The sequence below is a fragment of the Brettanomyces nanus genome, chromosome 1 (genome assembly GCF_011074865.1).
Source record: "Brettanomyces nanus chromosome 1, complete sequence".
In the NCBI taxonomy this organism is placed as follows: Eukaryota; Fungi; Ascomycota; class Pichiomycetes; order Pichiales; family Pichiaceae; genus Brettanomyces; species Brettanomyces nanus.
This window is the reverse complement of record NC_052374.1, coordinates 3,609,235-3,630,372: the sequence shown is the minus strand read 5'-3', so window position 1 is coordinate 3,630,372 and position 21,138 is coordinate 3,609,235. Positions and strand designations below refer to the sequence as shown.

The 21,138-nt window shown below is 41.2% G+C and overlaps 11 protein-coding genes across 11 annotated transcripts; 7 read left to right on the top strand and 4 right to left on the bottom strand.

Moving 5' to 3' along the window:
* Positions 1-32: 32 nt before the first annotated feature.
* Positions 33-1,220, bottom strand: FOA43_001699 (uncharacterized protein; the record flags this gene model as incomplete). The annotated part of the gene is made up of 1 exon (XM_038922009.1): positions 33-1,220. One exon carries the CDS (start codon positions 1,218-1,220, stop codon positions 33-35), a length of 1,188 nt encoding a protein of 395 aa, XP_038777937.1.
* Positions 1,221-1,334: 114 nt separating this feature from the next.
* On the top strand, positions 1,335-1,958 carry FOA43_001698 (uncharacterized protein; the record flags this gene model as incomplete). Its single annotated transcript, XM_038922008.1, has 1 exon — positions 1,335-1,958. The coding sequence occupies one exon, from the start codon at positions 1,335-1,337 to the stop codon at positions 1,956-1,958; it is 624 nt and encodes a 207-aa protein (XP_038777936.1).
* Positions 1,959-2,097: 139 nt separating this feature from the next.
* On the top strand, positions 2,098-3,183 carry FOA43_001697 (uncharacterized protein; the record flags this gene model as incomplete). The annotated part of the gene is made up of 1 exon (XM_038922007.1): positions 2,098-3,183. One exon carries the CDS (start codon positions 2,098-2,100, stop codon positions 3,181-3,183), a length of 1,086 nt encoding a protein of 361 aa, XP_038777935.1.
* Positions 3,184-3,230: 47 nt separating this feature from the next.
* Positions 3,231-4,670, bottom strand: FOA43_001696 (uncharacterized protein; the record flags this gene model as incomplete). The annotated part of the gene is made up of 1 exon (XM_038922006.1): positions 3,231-4,670. The coding sequence occupies one exon, from the start codon at positions 4,668-4,670 to the stop codon at positions 3,231-3,233; it is 1,440 nt and encodes a 479-aa protein (XP_038777934.1).
* Positions 4,671-4,921: 251 nt separating this feature from the next.
* Positions 4,922-6,619, top strand: FOA43_001695 (uncharacterized protein; the record flags this gene model as incomplete). Its single annotated transcript, XM_038922005.1, has 1 exon — positions 4,922-6,619. One exon carries the CDS (start codon positions 4,922-4,924, stop codon positions 6,617-6,619), a length of 1,698 nt encoding a protein of 565 aa, XP_038777933.1.
* Positions 6,620-6,781: 162 nt separating this feature from the next.
* On the top strand, positions 6,782-8,263 carry FOA43_001694 (uncharacterized protein; the record flags this gene model as incomplete). Its single annotated transcript, XM_038922004.1, has 1 exon — positions 6,782-8,263. One exon carries the CDS (start codon positions 6,782-6,784, stop codon positions 8,261-8,263), a length of 1,482 nt encoding a protein of 493 aa, XP_038777932.1.
* A 133-nt stretch (positions 8,264-8,396) lies between these two features.
* On the top strand, positions 8,397-9,248 carry FOA43_001693 (uncharacterized protein; the record flags this gene model as incomplete). Its single annotated transcript, XM_038922003.1, has 1 exon — positions 8,397-9,248. One exon carries the CDS (start codon positions 8,397-8,399, stop codon positions 9,246-9,248), a length of 852 nt encoding a protein of 283 aa, XP_038777931.1.
* Positions 9,249-9,334: 86 nt separating this feature from the next.
* Positions 9,335-10,708, bottom strand: FOA43_001692 (uncharacterized protein; the record flags this gene model as incomplete). The annotated part of the gene is made up of 1 exon (XM_038922002.1): positions 9,335-10,708. The coding sequence occupies one exon, from the start codon at positions 10,706-10,708 to the stop codon at positions 9,335-9,337; it is 1,374 nt and encodes a 457-aa protein (XP_038777930.1).
* A 526-nt stretch (positions 10,709-11,234) lies between these two features.
* FOA43_001691 (uncharacterized protein) lies at positions 11,235-15,683 on the top strand (the record flags this gene model as incomplete). Its single annotated transcript, XM_038922001.1, has 1 exon — positions 11,235-15,683. One exon carries the CDS (start codon positions 11,235-11,237, stop codon positions 15,681-15,683), a length of 4,449 nt encoding a protein of 1,482 aa, XP_038777929.1.
* Positions 15,684-15,740: 57 nt separating this feature from the next.
* Positions 15,741-16,202, bottom strand: FOA43_001690 (uncharacterized protein; the record flags this gene model as incomplete). Its single annotated transcript, XM_038922000.1, has 1 exon — positions 15,741-16,202. The coding sequence occupies one exon, from the start codon at positions 16,200-16,202 to the stop codon at positions 15,741-15,743; it is 462 nt and encodes a 153-aa protein (XP_038777928.1).
* A 392-nt stretch (positions 16,203-16,594) lies between these two features.
* FOA43_001689 (uncharacterized protein) lies at positions 16,595-21,058 on the top strand (the record flags this gene model as incomplete). The annotated part of the gene is made up of 1 exon (XM_038921999.1): positions 16,595-21,058. One exon carries the CDS (start codon positions 16,595-16,597, stop codon positions 21,056-21,058), a length of 4,464 nt encoding a protein of 1,487 aa, XP_038777927.1.
* Between the last annotated feature and the right edge of the window lie 80 nt (positions 21,059-21,138).

The following is a 21,138-nucleotide window of genomic DNA, read 5'->3' as shown; positions in this document are numbered from 1 at the left end:
TACATATATATATACAGGATGATTTACTTGGATTAAGTATTCTTTGGTTCTTCTGTCTCTTCCGACTTCTCTGGCTTCTTTGGCTCCTCTTTCTTTACAGGAGTCTTACCGTCTTCTCCTAATATACTCTTGATCTTAGAGATATCGTTCAACATCAACTTACCGGCAGCTTTAGTTCTCCAACCAAAACCATACTGTTTCCTCAGCTCTTGCTGCTTAGCTCTTCTCTCCTTTAACATATCACCATAGACTTCATCGATTTTCTTGGAGCTTTCTACCTCATCGATGGAACTGTTACTGAAAATCAAGTCAAAAATTCTGCCATCACCCCAGAAAAATCCTTTTCTATCCACTATAAAGGGGAGCTTCTTACCACTTTCTCTGAGAAAGAAGAAAAAAGAGGAGTCATTGACACCATAGAATCCCTTACCAGAGTATATCCTAGCGGTAATCGATTTCTGCAAAGAGCCTAGAGGCATGATACGAATTGGTGTGGGACGATTTGGTAACAATGGATGAGTAGTGAATCTAATATACGCACCTCTACCAGCACCAGCAGGTAGGTACCATATACGACGAATCAATCTGGTGGGAAGCCAAAGAAATCCGAATCCAACAGAAAGAGGAAGAAGACCCAATACCATGACAATCACACCATGCATGATATACTCAAGATCCAATTTCCAGTTTTCCAAATTCATTTCGTTGTCCGCATACATCCTATCGGTTAGTTGACGACCAATGACCAAGGCATTGACAGAGTACACTATGAAAACTATAGCAAAGGCATAACAGAACACAAAGTAGAGTTTATGTGGTTCAGCCTCATATATGAGCTCGGGTTCCTTCTTAGATTTAAGAAACTGATACATCTTTGCCAATGGATATCTATTTGGCTCGGGGACCCCGGGACGTGGCAGTAGAGTTGGCATTGCTTCCAGATCGAATTTCCAGGTGGACGGGAATCTGTCCTGAAGTGTATTACCCTGCACTCTTTCACCGGGGATCCTTCTCTTGATCACCTCTTTTTTTTCAAAGGCATCGGCAGAAATGTGTTTGTTATGCTCAGGATCACGTTTTTGAAGATTCGACTGGAATCGAGGAAAACTGAATTGCAAAGCAGAATGAATAGGAGAAATCGAAGGACGAAAAGATGAAGATACAGATCTTCTGGCAACAATAAATGCCGTCGAAAGGAAAGGTTTGGCAAGAAGCAACATAGACGATATTGAAGAGACAATGATTAGCCAAGTAATGAGACTTTCCTTGAACTGAAAAATTTAGACGGGTTCACCTTATTTTTTCCTTTGTCTATTTTATAAGGACTCTTCAAAATGGCATACAAAGGCAAGATAAAACCCAAGAAAGTGCACAATGAAAAGTCGTCGGATCGTCGTTTGGCCTCTGGTTACAGACCTAACAGCTTCTTGAAGAGTAATCAGGAACTCACAATCAAGGATCATAAAGCTTTAGAGAGAACGGTACCTGTTTTAAATGATATTTTGAAAGCCAGAAAGGACGAATCAAAGAAATCGGGAAAAGTTGTGGAAAGGGTGGATCCTAAAACGGGACGTAAATGGTACGATGCATCTCTAGTGGACTGGAATCCGTCACATTTTAGGCTATTTGTTGGTAATTTGGGTCCAGATGTTACAGAAGAGCTGCTTTTCCGGATCTTTATCAAATATCCTTCTCTTTCAAAAGTGAAGATTCCAAGTGAGATGAAGAATGATAAAGTGGAAAACAAAGGTTATGGATTCATATCGTTTGCAGACGCTGACGACTATCTACACTGCTTCAAAGAGATGAATGGAAAATATGCTGGAAGCAAACCCATTGTCTTGCAAAAGGCCAGAACGGAGATAGGGAAAACAGTAAGCAAGGGAAAATACCTGCAGATTCATCATCAAAACAATCGCAAGCCCAAGAAAGATAGAAAAAGGAAGCCACTTGTATAGTTATTCGATATATCAATGTACTTTAGGGATTTTCGGATTACATAATCCGAGAGCTGAAAATGAAAATGGAAATGGATATGGAAATCCAAAGTTGATCGGTTGCCAGTCCATCACTTTGTTATCTGTTAGCCCTAAGAATATGGCAGATTTCAGAGCTAAACTTGTTTTGGCCCCCATGGTCAGAATAGGCGAACTCCCTACAAGACTTTTAGCCATCAAGTATGGAGCCGATCTAGTTTGGGGCCCGGAGATAGTTGATCGCAAGATCTTGACCTGTCAACGGGTCTACAACAAAGACTTGGATACTATTGATTTTCTTAGTACAAAAGGAAGCACCAAGATTCCCGGTATTACCAATCTTGTGTTTCGGACGTATAGAAAAGTTGAAAAAGATCGATTAATATTCCAGATGGGTACATCCAATGCGGAGTTGGCTGTCAAAGCTGCTAAGATCATCGCAGAAGATGTCGATGGCATTGACATTAATGCTGGCTGCCCTAAACACTTTTCTATTCATTCTGGAATGGGAGCTGCATTATTGAAGACTCCCGATTTACTATGTGAAATCCTTACATCACTAGTGGAACAGGTAGGTCGACCGTACGGTAAGCCAATCAGTGTCAAGATCAGATTGCTGGACGAGAAAAAAGACACTCTGGATTTAATCTCCCGTTTGGTTAAGACCGGAATTTCGAATTTGACCCTTCATTGTCGTACTAGAGAGATGCGTAACCGTGAACCTCCCATTAGAGATTATTTGGACGAGATCCATCGCATCTGCCTTGACAATAATGTCAGTCTCATTATTAACGGTGGCATTAAAAGTTATCAGGACTTTAGGGAGATTCAGGCCAAGCTCGGTGATGATGTTGGATGCATGATAGCCTCTGCTGCTGAGAGGAACGTGTCTTGCTTCAATACTAATGGTCCTTTAAACTGGACTCAGGTTGCTAGAGATTACATTGCTACGGCCATCAAATTCAAAAATCATCCATCCAATACGAAGTATTGTTTGCTAAGAATGGTACCTGGAACCGCTACCATTCATCCTGTTTTGAATGTAATGAGAGAACTGGAAGAGTTCCAGGATGCGTTAACAAACACGATGGACGATGATGGAAAATTTATAGAGCGTAAAGAAGCTCTAGCAGGGGAACTTCGCAAAAGAAGAGCCAGTATGGCTACAACCCTGGAAGCTGATTTCGAGAAGAAGATTAAGGCATAGTAATACAATTCTTGTACTTTATAAAACTATATACAGAATAAGGTGAATCATTTAGAGGTTTTGTGGATACTATTTGGCCTTTCAAATCCAGGAACCTTGATTTTTGTATACTTCTGGTCATAGAAGCCCAGAACTTTATAGACTTTTCCCATATCTCTAAACTTCTTACTGGTAAGCCTATTGTAGGACGAAATGATGTTCTTTTTGAGCTGCAAATCCTTATCATGCATCGCTATCAACTGATCTATTCTATAACCCAAACCCATATTATCGAGCCAGTCACCTTGTTCAGCTATTAAAGACTTCATATCCTTCTGGTCCCTTAGAAGTGAGATCAATTTACCGAAATCAACATCTGCTGAAAGATCCACTTCACCTGGTCTTGTCAGAGGATCTACAAACTTGTGATGTCTAATGCCACGTAATGTTTCTATGGGTGTGGTCATTTTACCATAATCAATGATAAGCCCTGCTCCTATATCTCCCTGCTTCACTACATCGGCCATTTCGTACAGATAACTGTGTGCTTCAGGACAGATTTCCACTTTAGAGCCGACAACGAGATTATCAAACCTAGGATCTATCTTAGGAATGGATGAACTTGGAGAAGCGCAAGAAGATTCCACGATGACAAATTGAGGGCAGTCATCTTTCATTTCAATCGAGCTGGTGGTGGCGTGACTCACATTGCTTAGGTCACTGTCTTTCCTGTACTTTTTCTTCAAATCAACCACAAACTCTCTCCAGCCGTTGTCGGTCTTAACAAATCGTTCGATCGGTAAGGCATCGAAGAACTCATGTGCAATGACAAAGTTCATATAGTTGCCATCAGTCCCAAAAACAGGCTTATCATCCTTGAGCCACAACACACGATTACCCCATTTGGTTTGTGATCTATAAGTAAAATCATCGATTCGGTCAAGACTGGCTTTGGAACTATCACAGACAGCCTTAAACTGCTCCTGAATCAAGATGTCCGACTTCTCTACGAAAACAACCTCAATTGGATTGTTTCCAGAGACAAGTCTGTTCAAGACTCGCAACATATCGTACATCATAGTTCCTCTACCTGGTCCATACTCTATGAATCTGAAAGTTTTATCGTCGATCTTGAACTTTTCTCGGTTATAGGTGGCCTGATACTTTAACTGACCAATGAAACAACTGAAGAACCACATTCCACACATCTCACCAAAGGTAGAACTGATCTCAGGGGAAGTGACGAAATCACCAGTCTTGACACTTAATGGATCCCTCGTAGTATAGTAGCCATACTGAGGATTGATCAAACATTGTTTCATATAATTGGATATGGTGATCGGCCCTGTAGCCTGTATAAGGTTCTTAATGATCCCGGCCAATTTCTGGCTGTTCTCAGATAGAGCATCTATAGGCCTGGGACCAATAGTTTGATAGGCCGCACCAAATGTTCGAAAAGATCTGGTGAAAATCTTTGACCCATAAGGACCTATTGCTGTGCGTAACATGAAATAGTGAACACCAGGAAGGATAAAGATCACCGATAGAACCCATGGTCCCACTGGTCCCACTGATCTCACTAATCTTTAATGACCCGGGAATGAAATCTTTACACAGCGGCGCGAGCCGTGGTAAACTCCGCCCCCCCCGGAGCGTGTCGTTGTTTTTCCAACCAGCAAACTAATAAAAAAACAATTCCAGAGGCTGGGATGAGATCCTTCTTTTGTACACTGTTTCTCCTTCCAATAGAGGACTCACAATGCTTGATTCCGATAGCATTGAAGAGTCTAAGCCCAATAAAAATTATTTACTGGATACTCTACGAGCACCACTGGGACGATGTTTTGGCGCCGTTGGTAAGTTCGTTCGATATATAGGTCCGGGACTTATGGTCAGCGTGGCGTACATGGATCCAGGTAATTTTAGCAGCAGCATTGCTAGTGCCAGGTTTCAGTATAAATTATTGTTTTCTCTAATGATTTCCAATCTCATGGCTGGATTTATGCAGATCCAAGCCTGCAAATTGGGTATATGTACAGGCCAGAACTTGGCTACCAATTGCAGAAAGCACTTACCGCGATATATGAACGCTGTTGTGTATGCATTTGCAGAGATCTCCATTATAGCTACAGATGTAGCTGAAATCATCGGTACTGCAATTGCATTTAATATTTTATTTGGCATTCCTTTGTTGGGAGGAGTATTGCTTACTATAGTTGACGTCTTGTTCGTTATTATTGCATATAGACCTGACGGCCCTCCATTGTTACTAAGGATGTTCGAAGGATTTGTCAGTTTATTGGTTTTGGCTACTGTTGTTTGTTTCACCATAGAGCTTGCCAATGTGTCCAATGACACCGATTGGCCCGCTGTGGCGAGAGGTTTTTTACCGTCTAAAGAGATATTTTCCAGTACCCAGGGCTTATACCTTTCCGCTGCATTATTGGGTAGTAACTTGATGCCACATTCACTTTACCTTGGTTCTGGAGTTGTTCAGGCTAGGATGAAAGACTACGACGAAAAACATGGTTACTATGAGCCCTCGAAAGCAGAGCCACGGACCAGCAAGCTTTTCTGTTTCCCTTCAGGAAAGGAAAGAAACACTGATAACGCACATAGTAATCTCGCCGACGACGCTACGCAACCTGAAAAATCAGACTATCAACCTTCCATGGGAGCTATAAAAAGTACTATGAACTATACAATCGCTGAGTTGGTTGTCTCGTTGATTGCAGTGGCATTATTTGTCAACGCTGCCATATTAATTGTGGCAGGTACTGCTCTTTCAAAACCGATGGACGACGATGGTGATGGAGACTTGGAAAATGCGGACTTATTCACGCTTCATTACCTTCTCTCAAGTAACCTTTCCAAGACTGCAGGTACGATATTTGCACTGGCATTACTTTTTTCCGGACTTTGTGGTGGTACAGTCGTGACCGTAGCTGGCCAAATGATCATGGAGGGACATGTTAAGATGTCGATACCACCGGGGTTGAAACGAATTCTTACAAGAATAGTATCTATTACCCCTTGCATTATAGTGGTTATGAGGAGTGGAAGAGAGGGACTCAGCGGTGTGCTAAATGGATCACAGGTTGTTCTATCAATGCTTCTACCGTTTGTAAGTGCACCTTTAATCTGGCTTACATGCAATAAGGATATTATGAGGGTGAAGGTGGGAGTAGTTGACGAAGATTCGGAGTCCAGCTCTTCCTCGCAGATTGAATTACAGGAGATGGAAAATGGAAACGAAGAAGCAGGAGCTTACCAGCCATTGTCTTCTACCGCAGGAAACAACGGGGTCCACAACGATGTGGAAAATGGTACGATTTACAAGGATATGAGTAACGGTAGGGTGACAAGCATATTGTCTGTGGCTATATGGGCAATAATCAGCATTCTCAACTTTTGGCTATTGGCAAGTGCTGCCTTGGGTAATGATGTGCCTATGTAAGGACATTTTGTATACATTTGCTAGATTAACGAGATTAGTATTGAATAAGTGTAGATCGTCGAATTAAATCGTCGCGTCGGGAGTTTGACTTGTTTTCGTCTTTTTCCCGTGATGCGCATGATTTCACCTTTACTCTACTCAATTCTCCTTCCTTATACCATAATGTCTCAGGATTTCGACTCTTTAAAACATACTGATCAATCGTTTCCGAGCAACAAACAGCCTGATGTTTTATCTGCCAATTCTAATGATGAAGAACTAGGTCAATCCAGAGAGCAAATTGTAGAGCAAATCAATGGACCAGGACAAGAGAGAAAGAAATTTTCGGATCAACTCACTGCTGAGGACGTACTGAACTACGATCCAAGCGGGTCAAGTGACACCGAAAATATAAACTTGGGTCCTTCTCTTGTATCAAATGACGAGCTTCAGCAGATGGTTAGAGAACTAGAGGTGACAAAGATGTCTCTCAGCAGTATGAATAGTTCATCCCAGTCAGTGCCTAAAAAGAGAAAGTATACAAAGAGGAACAAAGACCTAGTTGCTCCAAAAAAGCCTCGAAAGATCCGAAAGACGAAGCAAAGTGTCAAAAATGCAGAAGAAATGTACAATAAGAGTGGTAATATAGGGCCTGTACTGACATCATTGCTGACCACAAACCCAACTCCATCGCCACCTGTGGCAGCTCAAGCGGGGGCGGATATAGCAGCTACTACCTTCCGTATGGCCCCTCGGGCGATTCCTGATCGTCCTGTAGCGCACGCTGGAACCTACTCACAGAGTCTTGAAGCTAGAATGAGGGATATTCAAAAAATGTACATAAGAAAGACTCCGGAACCGGAAAGGGCTCAACCGTTGGATCCGAATGGAGTTCCTATCGATATGGTTAAAGCTATGGACTACTTACAGGAAAGGTTCGAGGATTTTGAACGAGTTAATCTTTCAGAGAAACTTTTGGCGAAGAAGAAAGAAGAGGACGAGGGAGTTGAGGAAGACATCGAGGATGAATCTGGCGAAGAATTCGAGGATTTGCTTGATCTATTTGACATAGATCCGGATCAAACATCTTTGGATATCGGATTGAATGATAGAAGAAATCTTCTACTTGAATCTATGGATGAAGCACAACTTTCCAGGTATGAGTTTTTCAGAAGGACAAACCTAAACTCTGGCAACATTCGTAAGTTTGTTAGCAGTGTAATCGGTCAAAATATTCATGGAAACCTTGTCAAAATCATCGGAGGTGTGGGGAAAGTGTTTGTTGGAGAAGTTGTTGAAAAGGCCAAGGATGTCCAAAGGAAGGAGAACGATGCTAAAGTGATAGAACAGCTTGACTACAAGAGAAAGTTGAAAGGATACGAAAATATGATACAGCATAGAAAGGAGAGAGGTAAATCCACTAGTGATGTTCCAAAGCCTGCATCCCCTCCTACTTATTACGAAAGTCTTCGAGAATCTGCAAACTATCCGAAACGAAGTCCGTATACTTACAACAATTTCAGGGTGCTCATTCCAAGTGAGTCTGAACCGTTAACGCCCAATCATATAAGAGAAGCTTGGAGGTTATATAGGGACGAAAACAACACTGTGATAAATGGCAGGTGGAGACAGCAGGGTGGAGGTAATGGGTTAATGTTTCGATAAGTATGTACTCAATATAAATAAGAGCGCAATCTGGAAGGAAGAAAAAAGTATTTGAAAAAAAAAAGCTATATATAAGCGATCTTTGCCGTCTACTTTGTTCCTTTAATCTTGCACATCGTCAACTATATAAGTCATGTCTAAGGTTGGTGTGATGGTCATGGGACCCGCAGGAGCTGGTAAGACTACTTTTTGCAATTCAGTCATGTCGTACATGGAGTCTCAAGGTCGTACAGGTAACTTGGTGAACTTAGATCCGGCAGCTACCGCGCAAGAATATGCATTTACTATTGATATCAGAGACTTAATATCGTTGGATGACGTTGAAGAGGAATTGAAACTAGGACCTAATGGTGGTCTTATCTACTGTTTTGAATTTCTATTGAAGAATTTGGACTGGCTAGACGAACAGATTGGTGATTATCCGGATGATTATTTAATCTTTGACTGTCCTGGACAGATAGAATTATACAGTCATATTCCCGCTATGCCGATGTTGGTGAAGCACATTCAGCAACAGCTCAGTTTCAACTTATGCTGTACTTATCTAATAGAGGCTCCGTTTATGGTGGATAGAGCCAAGTTCTTTTCTGGTGCATTGGAGGCCATGTCCACGATGATCTTCATGGAGCTGCCACATTTGAACATATTGTCAAAGATGGATCTTGTTAAAGACACTATGTCTAGACGGGAGATTCGCAAGTTCTTGTGTCCAAATCCTCAGTTGATGGAAGATGATGAGGTAAAAGACGATCAGAAGGATTTGATACTTAGTAATCCGAAATATAGGAAGTTGAGTAAAGCTATTGCACAACTAGTTGATGATTTCGGTATGGTTCAGTTTCTGCCGTTGGACTGTTCGGCCAAAGATCAAAATGCGTCCGTCCGTACCATTGTTACATGCATAGACAACATTACACAATGGGACGAGAACCAGGAACCTAAGGAACCCGAGGAGCCCGAGGAGCCCGAATCAGATGATGATTGAAGGAAAAATAAAAAAAGTGAATGCATTTATAGAGGTTTTATATGTACCATAGTCGAAAAGCAACCAAACTTGACCAATCAAGTCGGCTAAACTTCATGCTCTTGCCTTTTGCGAGACTTAACAGTGGTAACAGTAGCTTTCTTTCTCGGTTTCTTCTTCTCTGGCTTATACACGTAGTCATATAATTTGACCAAACCGGGAATTAACTGGCAGTTACCAACGATGATTAAATCGAAATATTCCACATAGTCCACTATGCCTTGTGTAGGTTCATCCAAATTCATCCATATCACGTATCCACTGTTAGAATGAACCACTCTAGCCATCTCTTTAACAAGTCTTCTCACTCCCGGAATCTTTAACGTGGTACCTGTAACAATAAGACAGTCCGGTCTTGCTCTAAGGTCGGACTCGGTGATATTACCTATAACTTCACCGTCGGGATGGAACTCGTTGTATAGAACGATTCTAGGCCTTAAAACACCTTCACTCTGCAGCCTCTTACCAGCAATCTCTCTAATGTTGTTCATCTCTTGACACTCCGGACATCTCACAATCAGTCTCCGACCATCGACATTTGGAGGCTTTTCGAAATAGCTCTCGTCGATTGGAACAATGTATTTACACATTGAGCAACTCAGCAGTTTAACATTACCATGAAGTTGTACGCTTATAGGAAATGGCTTCTTGAAAGTCAGGGGAACTTTCGTCTTCAAGTGAGGAAGTTGAACGTCCAAACCATCAATATTTTGAGTGTACAATCTAAGAAGTCTTCCCTGTGCAGAAACTTGATCAATCATGTGATGAAACATCGAGGGCTCGCACTTGATAGACATTGTGTATAATCGCTGAATCATATTTTCAAATTTCAGTATCGAATCACTGGATCTGAAAACGTTGTAGTCAAACAAATTCTTGCCAGATCCGTTAGACTTGGTGGCAAAGCCTTGAAACAATCCTCCCGAGGATCGGAAATCTGGAATACCAGATTCAACAGAAACTCCGGCACCTATCACCATAACCATCTTCTTCGAGTAAGTAATCGCATGGTGCAAAAAGTAGACATCTTCAAGCTCCATCTGATCTTCCAAAGGAATGGTAAAGTCCAAATTCCGAATATTTAAAACTGTTCCGTTGCTTGGCCTATACTTAAGCCTAGGCTTTCGCTTCATCTCTGGTGCAGGGATTTCCCAATGATCCTTTTCTGCAACTTTCGTGAACCCAGCCAACAACTTCATGCTGCGAATTTGAAAGTGTTCAAATTCCTCCATAGTGCGCGAACGAACAGGACTTTTATTATCTTCATGCTTAACGACAATACTACCGAGACGTCCCTTTTTGATCAGCCGGGGAATTGTCACGATAGAATCACCCATCTTCAAAGACGGTATCACACCCAGGACTTCCTTTTTCACTTTAATTTTCCTTGCCATAGTTGAAGACCGCTTCTTCGTGGCCATCTCACTTTTCACACGAAATAAAGAGCAAAGTGATGGTCGAATAGCAGTTCCCTTTTGATGTGCTAAATCTTTAAGAAAAAAGAAAACTTCAAAGTTAACTGGCGGTGCAAATCCAATTTTGCCTCATTGGGATATATTACGACTTTTGTATTGATTTATGTCCGCTTGAAGAATTATCCGTTTTCGTCGCTTGCGTCGCGACTTAGGTCTACATTGCCTAGTTAAGATTTAAATTTTTCGGATTTTGCCTTACTAATCCTTTTGGTACCGAGCATCTATAAAGGCAAGAGCTCTTTCTTCCATCAGTTGTATTGCCTCTCTTTTCATTATTCAAATCAATCAGATGGAAACCCGCTATTCTATACAACGGATCTCCAATACTGTAACCTCTAGCAGTAATCAGTCATTGATTCCTGCCTATGTTTGTGGTTGTTATGATGGAGAGGGTTACACCCTTGTATCTCCTTATCAAGATGTGTCGCCCTGTATTATTAACGGCGTTGTTGTCAACCTCCTTGCCCTTGTAATGATTATTTGGGGGATTTTTGACATCCACCGTTTGAGACAAGCTAAAAATATCCGAGGAAAGGCTCCTGCTCTTTTCCCCGTCAAGATGGCACTAATTTTACTTCAGCTGGTGTTTCAGATATGGCTTGTCATATACAATGCCAAGAATACCCAGTATATTCCACCAGATGTTACCTTTCTCAACGATTATAAATGGTGGTCCCTGGTTCTTTCTTTGGTAGCTATGACTGTGTCCTTGATCCTATCTTACATTGAGAATTACAAGACCTACATATCCTGCACTTCTTTGATAACGTTCTGGTTTTTTTTCGCCGTTGCTGGTTATTTCAGAATCATTAACATCTATTTGAGAAGTGGGTCTGCCGTTTATCTGTTCATTACTGTGGCCACTACTGTCAATTCGATCGCCATTGCAGTCATTGAGATCAACTACTCTCCAAGGGCTACCTTCAAGGAACAGTCTTCCGAGAATTATAATCCAATCGACTACGCAAATATATTTGGTAAACTCACATTCACATGGCTTACTCCATTGATGCAGAAAGGATACCATAAGTTTCTCGAGCAGAAGGATTTGCCATCATTACCAGAAGAACTAAGATCTGAAGTATTATATTCCAACCTGGATAAGCAATGGATAACTGAATTGAACCGAAATGGCAAGCCTTCATTGCTTCGTGCCATAGCGAAATCTTTTGGTAAACCATTTATGGGTGCAGCCATATTCAAGTTGATTCAAGATTGCATTGCTTTCGTTCAGCCTCAGCTATTAAAGAAGTTGATTTTGTTTGTCAATGACTACTCCAAGGATCACTCTATTCCTCTTACCAGAGGTTTCATGATTGTTACTGCCATGTTTGGATTTTCTGTCGTTCAAACTGCCGCCTTGCATCAGTATTTCCAAAGAGTCTTTGATACAGGTATCAAGATTAAGTCCTCACTGAACTGCCTCATCTATAAAAAAGCATTGGTCCTTTCGCCTGAGGCTAAACAGAAGAAATCCACTGGTGATATTGTCAACTTAATGTCTGTTGATACTCAGCGTCTTCAGGACTTGTGCCAAAATCTGCAAATAATCTGGTCCGGTCCTTTCCAAATTACCCTATGCTTGATTTCTCTTTACCAGTTGATTGGTAATGCTATGTGGGTTGGAGTTTGTATCTTATTGATTACGTTCCCACTGAACACTATAGTTTTCAGAAAGCAGAGAGTTTTACAGAAAAGGCAAATGAAGGTCAAGGATGAGAGAACTGGATTGATTTCAGAAATGTTGAATAATATCAAATCACTAAAGTTGTATGCTTGGGAGAATCCATATAAAGCCAATCTTACAAGTGTGAGAAATGACAAAGAGCTAAAAAACTTGAAGAAGATTGGTATCTTCCAAGCTGGAAATCAATTCATCTTTAACTCTACACCTCATCTGGTCAGTTCGTCAACATTTGCATTGTTTCTTTGGAAATACAGCAGTCGGCCCTTAAGTACTGATATTGTTTTCACTGCTCTTTCGTTATTCAATTTATTAGGCTTCCCATTAGCTGTTTTACCTTGGGTTATTGGTGGTGTCATTGAGGCGCAGGTCTCTCTTAAGAGATTAACCGATTTTTTGACTAGCGATGAGTTAGACATCAACACTGTTCATCGTATGCCTGCTGTCACCAAGAAAAATGATGTGTGTGTGGAAATTGATAACGCAGATTTCCTATGGTCCAGAGATCCTTATAAAGTGGCTATGGTCAACATCAATTACAAGGCACTTAAGGGTGACCTTCATTGTATCGTGGGAAGGGTCGGAGCCGGTAAGTCGGCCATGCTTCAAGCAATTTTGGGAGACTTACATAAGACGAAAGGTATAGTGGTGACTCATGGTACCGTTGCCTATGTTCCACAAATTCCATGGATCATGAACGGTACTATCAAGGAAAACATTCTTTTCGGCTGCAAGTTCGAGCCTAATTTCTATCTGAAAACGTTGAAGGCATGCGCTCTAACGCTTGATCTGGATATATTACCTGATAGCGACTCAACTCAGGTCGGTGAGAGGGGTATTAGTTTGTCTGGAGGCCAAAAAGCTCGTTTGTCGTTGGCAAGGGCTGTGTATGCTAGAGCTGACATCTATGTGATGGATGATATTTTGAGTGCCGTCGACGAACATGTTGGCAGGCATCTTATAAACAATGTGTTGGGACCAGATGGCTTGCTTATGAGTAGATGCCGTATTTTATCTACGAACAATTTGCATGTGTTAGAGTTTGCCGAACAGATTACTCTGCTTTCTGAGGGAAGAATTATCGAGAGTGGAAGTTATGCCGATTTGATGTCTCGTGAGGATGATTCTGAATTGTTCAAGTTATTATCAGAGTTTGGCACTAAAAATAGAGATACCGGTGATGAAGACCCTAATAAGTCTTCTACAGAGACTACTGCTGATAATGGAAAAAATGGGGAGGTTCTTGAGAAGACGACCAGCACTGAAAGCAGTGAATCATTCTCCATTTCCGGTGATCTAGATGATGAAATCAAGAGAGCTTCTAAAAAGGACATTCGAAAGGCCGAACCTGAAGACTTTACGGAAGTTGTAAAACGGAAAGAAGATTCGGACGAGGCTGCAGGTAGGGACGAGCAACATGAGCATGGAAAAGTGAAGTGGGGAGTTTACATGTCATACTTTCGTGCATGTGGTATCAACCACGTGGTATTGATGCTTTTCTTTACTGTCCTTTACATGGCATTATCTGTTGCTGCGAACGTTTGGTTAAAACACTGGTCTGAGCTAAATAGTAGAATGGGTTATAATCCCACCCCTTGGGCCAATCTCGCCGTCTACTTTGCTCTCTGTATGTCTTCTACCTTTTTCTTGTTGTGTCAGACTTTGGTGCAGTGGTTATTGTGTTCCATTTCTGGATCCAGAATTCTTCATAAGGGCATGTTACAGAGTGTCTTGCGTGCGCCAATGGAGTTCTTTGAGATTACACCTATAGGACGAATTTTGAATAGATTCTCCAATGATATCTACAGAATTGACGAGAGCTTGTTCAGGGTCTTCAGCAGTTTCTTCTCCACTAGTGTTAAGGTGCTTTTCACAGTCCTGGTCATCGTGTTCTCCACCTGGCAATTCATTTTTTTCGTAATTCCTTTGAGTTTCATTTACAGATACTATCAGAAGTACTACTTATCATCTTCCAGAGAACTCAGACGTCTTGACTCTGTGTCGAGATCACCCATTTTTGCTCATTTCGAAGAAACTTTGACTGGTGTGGCAACCATTAGAGCCTATAACCAGGTAAAGAGATTCATCTTTTTGAACCAGTATAAGATGGATACAAACATGAGTGCTTACCACCCATCAGTTAGCGCTAACAGATGGCTAGCAGTGAGATTAGAGTTCTTAGGTTCTATGATTATTGTTGGGGCATCAGGTCTATTGATTGTTACTTTACGAAGCGGCCACGTGACTCCGGGTTTGGTCGGTCTATCCGTTTCATACGCTTTACAAGTGACGCAGTCTCTCAATTGGATTGTGAGAATGACTGTGGATATTGAGTCTAACATTGTTTCTGTGGAAAGGGTCTTGGAGTACTCTCATTTGACACCTGAGGCTCCTGAAATAATAAAAGAAAGTAGACCACCTTCGAAATGGCCATTTAATGGAGCTATCTCGTTTGACGACTATTCTGCTAGATATAGACCCGAACTAGATTTGGTGTTGAAACATATAAGCATTTCCATCTCCATGAAGGAAAAAATTGGTATTGTGGGAAGGACTGGTGCAGGTAAATCTTCATTGACCCTTGCAATTTTCCGTATAATCGAAGCTACAGAGGGCCATATTAATATCGATAAGGTGAATACTTCTGAGATTGGATTGTTTGACTTGAGATCACGACTTTCAATAATTCCTCAGGACTCCCAAATATTCCAAGGATCGATCCGATCGAACCTTGATCCAATCAATCAATACCCTGATGATGATTTATGGAAAGCATTGGAACTTTCACATCTTGACAGTCATGTTAAGAAAATGTACGAGGAAGTGGAGGACAAGGCCTCTGTGAAATACAATCCGTTAGAAGTGAGACTCAGTGAGGGAGGATCAAATTTGTCTGTAGGTCAAAGACAATTGATGTGTTTGGCAAGAGCTCTCTGCAAAAAGGACTGCAAGATTCTTGTGTTGGACGAAGCTACAGCCAACGTGGATGTTCGTACAGATTCGATCGTCCAGGAAACGATCAGATCTGCTTTCAAAGAGAGAACTATCTTAACCATCGCCCATAGATTAAACACCATAATTGATAGCGACCGGATCATTGTGTTGGATAAGGGTAGAGTGTCAGAATTTGACACCCCACAGAACCTACTCAAGGATACGAACTCGTTATTTTATTCTCTATGCAAAGAAGGAGGATTGATCGGTCACGAGGATGATTTAGAGAAAGGAGAAGAGTAAATAGATACTTAAAACCAGCATACCGTAATTAATATTCATAGACATAAATAAGTAAGTTTACCTCTTTCTCCTGAAAAGTATACTGGCCAAGCCGACACTTGCTGCAGTGACACCACTCAATATGGCAAATCCTATGAGACTGTTCTTTGCAAGCTCATTGCCAATTTCATTCTTTAACGACTTGGCCTGTAAATTATCAGGCTCGTGTTCTAGAAGAACGTTGATATACCTCTCGCTTTCCCTATATTCTGCAATTTTATAGCAGCCCACTGAGAGGTAGTAAAGACACTCTCTACGCCTGGCGGGTTCTTTTTTAAATATGGACGTTAGAATTTCGATGCCTTGCTTGTTATCATCCTTATCCTCTGATTTTACAAGCCCCCAGGCATAATTAAATAATGATTGAACTGTTGGATCTGGCTGCTCACTATCCACCTGCCTTTCTAATATAGCGAGCTGAGGCTCTGATAATGGAGTGAAAGCATCTTGTAAGTTGGGCAAATAGCTGAATTTGGGCATTTTTGAAGCTATCACGTGGATATTCTTTAATATCTTCCGATACTTTAGATGGTTTCTTTAGATTTCGTTGATCTGTCTCTCTCCTTGCAATTGCCCTTGGTATTATTATTCTTGAGACCCTTCAGAACATTACGAAAAGTTCAGAAGTTCTCCGAATAGTCCGGCTGAAATTCGCGGGCTCGGAAAAATTTCAATAAAGTTAGACAGGTCAAAGAGAAGATTAATAGAATCGCGAAAAAAAAAAGAACCACCCGCTGAGCCTCTCTCGGCACCCAAGAAGGGATTCCGAAATTGGAAAAATCACCGCTCATCATATCTTCGTTAACTCCGTAGAACTGACTACTGTTGACCGGTATTCACTACTTTGTTCTTGCTGTTCAACAACATCCAGTATGCTATTGCGCTTTTGCAACTGCTATGATGAGGATGGCTATGCTCCAGTGTCTCGCACATTCAACGATTTCTCTCCGTGCTTCTTGAATGGTATACTAGTCAATATATTGGCAGTGTTCCTGATTACAGGGGGTACCATTGAACTCTATAGACTACAATCAAGATCAAACATTGATACTAAAGTCCGCAGAGACTGGTTTCCTTTGAAAATGGCTCTTATTTGTGTCCAGATCATTCTTCAATTAATGCTCATCTCCTATATCGCCATAACTTCGTCTTATCCAGAACGAGAGATTACATTTCTTGGAGATTCCATCTGGTTGTCTTCAGCAGCTACCGGTGTGGCTCTGTTCTTCGCCTTGGTTTTAACATTTGTTGAGCGCTACAAATCTTACATTTCATCGCCGGTTCTCATAATATACTGGTTATTTTACTGTGTTGTTGGAGGATTCAGAATCCTCAATGTTAGTCTTCGTGAACGACCTCACTTCGAGGTCTTCCTTGTAGTTTCCGCTACAATCAATGCGCTGTTTGTATTATTACTGGAAACTAATTTGTCTTCTTCTTTGGCTTTTTCTGCTGAATCTTATAGCATTAGGGATTACTCAAACATCTTCAGCAGATTCACTTTCTCTTGGTTAACTCCTTTGATGCGCAAGGGATATCATAAGTTTTTGAATCTGAGTGATCTACCTCCTTTACCGCTTGGTCTTAGAGCTGAAAACATATCCTTGACTTTGGGACAAAACTGGAAGAGAGAACGCCTGCTACACTCTAGAAAGCCGTCTCTTACCATGGCCATCGTTAGATCTTTTGGGCTGCCTTTCTTCGTTGGTGGTCTTTTTGAGTTGGTTAAAGATTTTATACGATTTGCTCAACCTCAGTTGTTGAAGAATCTTATATTGTTTGTCCAACACTACAATGAAGATCATTCCATCTCTTTGGTCAAAGGTTTTATGATTGTCCTTTTGATGTTTGGATTATCTATCATGGAATCTGCCTGTCTGCACCAATACATCGAAAGAGTAATGGATATGGGTATCAAGATTAAATCTTCTTTGAACTGCTTGGTTTATGAAAAATCCATAGTACTTTCCAACCAATCTAGGCAGACGAAAGCCACTGGAGATATTGTTAACATAATGTCTGTGGATACTCAGAGATTGCAGCAGCTATGCAATAATCTCCAGATAATATGGTCCGGTCCATTTCAGGTGATTCTCTGTTTGGTTTCGTTATATAGATTAATGGGCAACTCGATGTGGATCGGTGTTATAGTCTTATTGGTGACAATTCCATTAAATACTGCCATCTCAAAAAGGCAGAAGATACTACAGAGGATTGGAATGAAAGTCAAAGATGAGCGAACCGGACTTGTCTCTGAAATTTTGAACAATATCAAGTCCTTGAAGCTATATGCTTGGGAACATCCTTATAAAGAGAAGTTGACCTACGTTAGAAATGACAAGGAGTTGAAAAATCTACAAAAGTTTTGTGTGTTCCAAGCTATAAATCAATTCATTTTTGGTTTGGCACCTTCCGTCGTCAGTACATCAACATTTGCTCTCTTTCTTATTATATATTCTGGAGATCCTTTAAGCACAGATATTGCCTTTACTGCTCTATCGTTGTTTAATTTGCTTCAGTTTCCACTTTCTGTTTTTCCTTGGGCCGTTAGTGATTTTGTGGAAGCCCAAGTTTCAATTCAAAGAGTAACCGAATTCTTACTAATTGATGAGCTTGACCCAAACTCTGTCACACATATTGAAGAGGCCGATAAGGGATATCCGGTTTCTATCATTGATGCCGATTTCGTATGGTCTAGGGAACCTAGGCTAGTCGCTTTAACCGGTATTAACTATGTTGCAAGAAGCTCTTCTCTCAACTGCGTGGTGGGAAGAGTTGGTTCTGGAAAATCCGCAATGCTACATGCATTATTGGGGGATCTTTACAAAGAAAGAGGTAATGTCATCGTCAAAGGTGCAGTGGCATATGTTCCTCAGGTTGCGTGGATTATGAACGGAACTGTAAAGGAGAATATTCTTTTCGGATTCAAAGAGGACACAAAGTTTTATAACCAGACGATTGCAGCATGTGCTTTAAATCAGGATTTGAAGATGTTTCCCGACGGCGATATGACTCAAGTCGGGGAGAAAGGTATAAGTTTATCCGGTGGACAAAAAGCTCGATTATCGCTAGCAAGATCTGTCTATGCAAGGGCCGACCTTTATATCATGGATGATATATTGAGTGCTGTTGACGAGCATGTTGGTAAGCATATTATTGAAGAGGTGTTAGGCCCCCATGGCCTTCTAAGAAACCGTTGTCGTATATTGTCTACTAATAATTTGCACATTCTCAAGTTTGCAGATCAGATTACCATGCTTTCTAGAGGTCATGTCATAGAAGAAGGAAGTTATAGAGAGCTCCTAGCTGACAAAAAAAGAACGCATCTATCTTCATTGCTTGAAGAGTTTGGAACCAAAAGAGACAACAATTCTGATTGTTCGAGCGCACCAAGGGTTTCTTCATCTGATGAATCAACCTCTTCCGCTTCTCTTTCTTCAAGAGTTTCATTGTCCATTGAAGGTTCCTCTGCTCAGCTTGAAGATTATAGGGAAGTAGTTCTAAGAGAAGAACGAATGCAGTCTGCTGCCGGAAGATCAGAAAAGCGTCTGCAGGGTAGTGTCAAATGGGAAGTTTATTTTTCCTATATGAGGGCTTGTGGTACACGAAATGTTATGGTTTTCCTGTCGTGTATCATTCTCTCTCTGGGATTTATGGTGCTATCCAATATTTGGTTGAAACACTGGTCTGAGTTGAATAGTCGTGAAGGTTATAACCCGAACCCCTGGGAAAACCTTGGAATCTATTTTTTGCTTTGCTTTGCTTCAGCATGTTTTACCCTCTGCCAAACGCTAGTGCAGTGGCTCTTTTGCTCGATTTCTGGATCCAGAACTATGCATCAGAATATGGTTGATAGTGTGCTTCGGACTCCAATGGAGTTCTTTGAGACTACCCCTATTGGACGGATTTTGAATAGATTCTCCAACGACATATTCAAGATTGACGAAACATTGTTTCGTGTGTTTGCAAACTTCTTTGGATCTCTGGTGGAAGTCAGTTTTACTCTATTGGTTATCATCGTATCCACTTGGCAGTTTTTCTTCTTTATGATTCCTCTCGGCTTTATTTACAAGTACTACCAAAACTACTATTTGGCTAGTTCTCGGGAGCTAAGACGGTTGGATTCCATCACCAGATCGCCGATCTTTTCCCACTTCCAGGAGACTTTAAATGGTGTTGAGACTATAAGAGCGTATGGTCAGGTGAACAGATTCATCTTTTTGAACCGTCACAATATTAATGTCAATATGAGTGCTTACCATCCTGCTATGATGGCCAATAGATGGCTTGGAGTGAGATTGGAATTTATCGGATCCATGATTATATTGGGGTCATCTGGATTATTAATCTGCACCTTAAAATCTGGCCATGTGACTCCCGGTCTTGTCGGTTTGTCCGTTTCTTATGCTTTGCAAATCACCCAGTCACTCAACAGAATGGTAAGAATGAGTTCAAGAATTGAATCCGATATTGTCTCTATTGAAAGGGTCGAGGAATACTCACATTTACCCTCTGAAGCTCCAGAAGTGATTTTGCAAAATACGCCACCTTTGAAATGGCCAACTCAAGGATGCATTGAATTTATTGATTACTCTACGAGATACAGGCATGACTTGGATTTGGTTTTGAAGAACATCAATTTGTCGATCAGACCAAGGGAGAAAGTGGGTATTGTAGGAAGAACAGGTGCAGGTAAGTCATCTTTAACTCTTGCTCTATTTCGTATTATTGAGGCCGCTGAGGGCCACATCGATATTGATGCGATTGATACCAGTGGTATTGGACTACTTGACTTGAGACCCAGACTCTCCATTATTCCCCAAGATGCGCAGATCTTTCAAGGCACTATCCGATCGAATCTAGATCCAACCAATCAATTTGAAGATGAAGATTTGTGGTCGGCTTTGAAGCTATCGCATCTTGACACTTTTGTCAACGAAATGTACCAGGCTTCCTCGGACAAGTCCGGAATAAACTACAACCCTCTATTAATTGAATTATCCGAAGGTGGCTCGAATCTATCGGTGGGTCAGAGACAGTTGATGTGTTTGGCAAGAGCTCTCTGCAAAAAGGACTGCAAGATTCTTGTGTTGGACGAAGCTACAGCCAACGTGGATGTTCGTACAGATTCGATCATCCAGGAAACGATCAGATCTGCTTTTGAAGAGAGAACTATCTTAACCATCGCCCATAGATTAAACACCGTAATTGATAGTGATAGAATCGTGGTTCTAGAAAATGGCAAAGTTGCCGAGTTCGACACTCCAGAAAATCTACTCAAGAACCATGACTCTTTATTCTTTTCTCTATGTAGTGAAGGAGGACTAATTAAGTAATCTAGATATAGATATCATCTCATATAATGCCTTACTAGCCACATATACGCTTCACTCGCCACATAATTATGCTCGCCGAG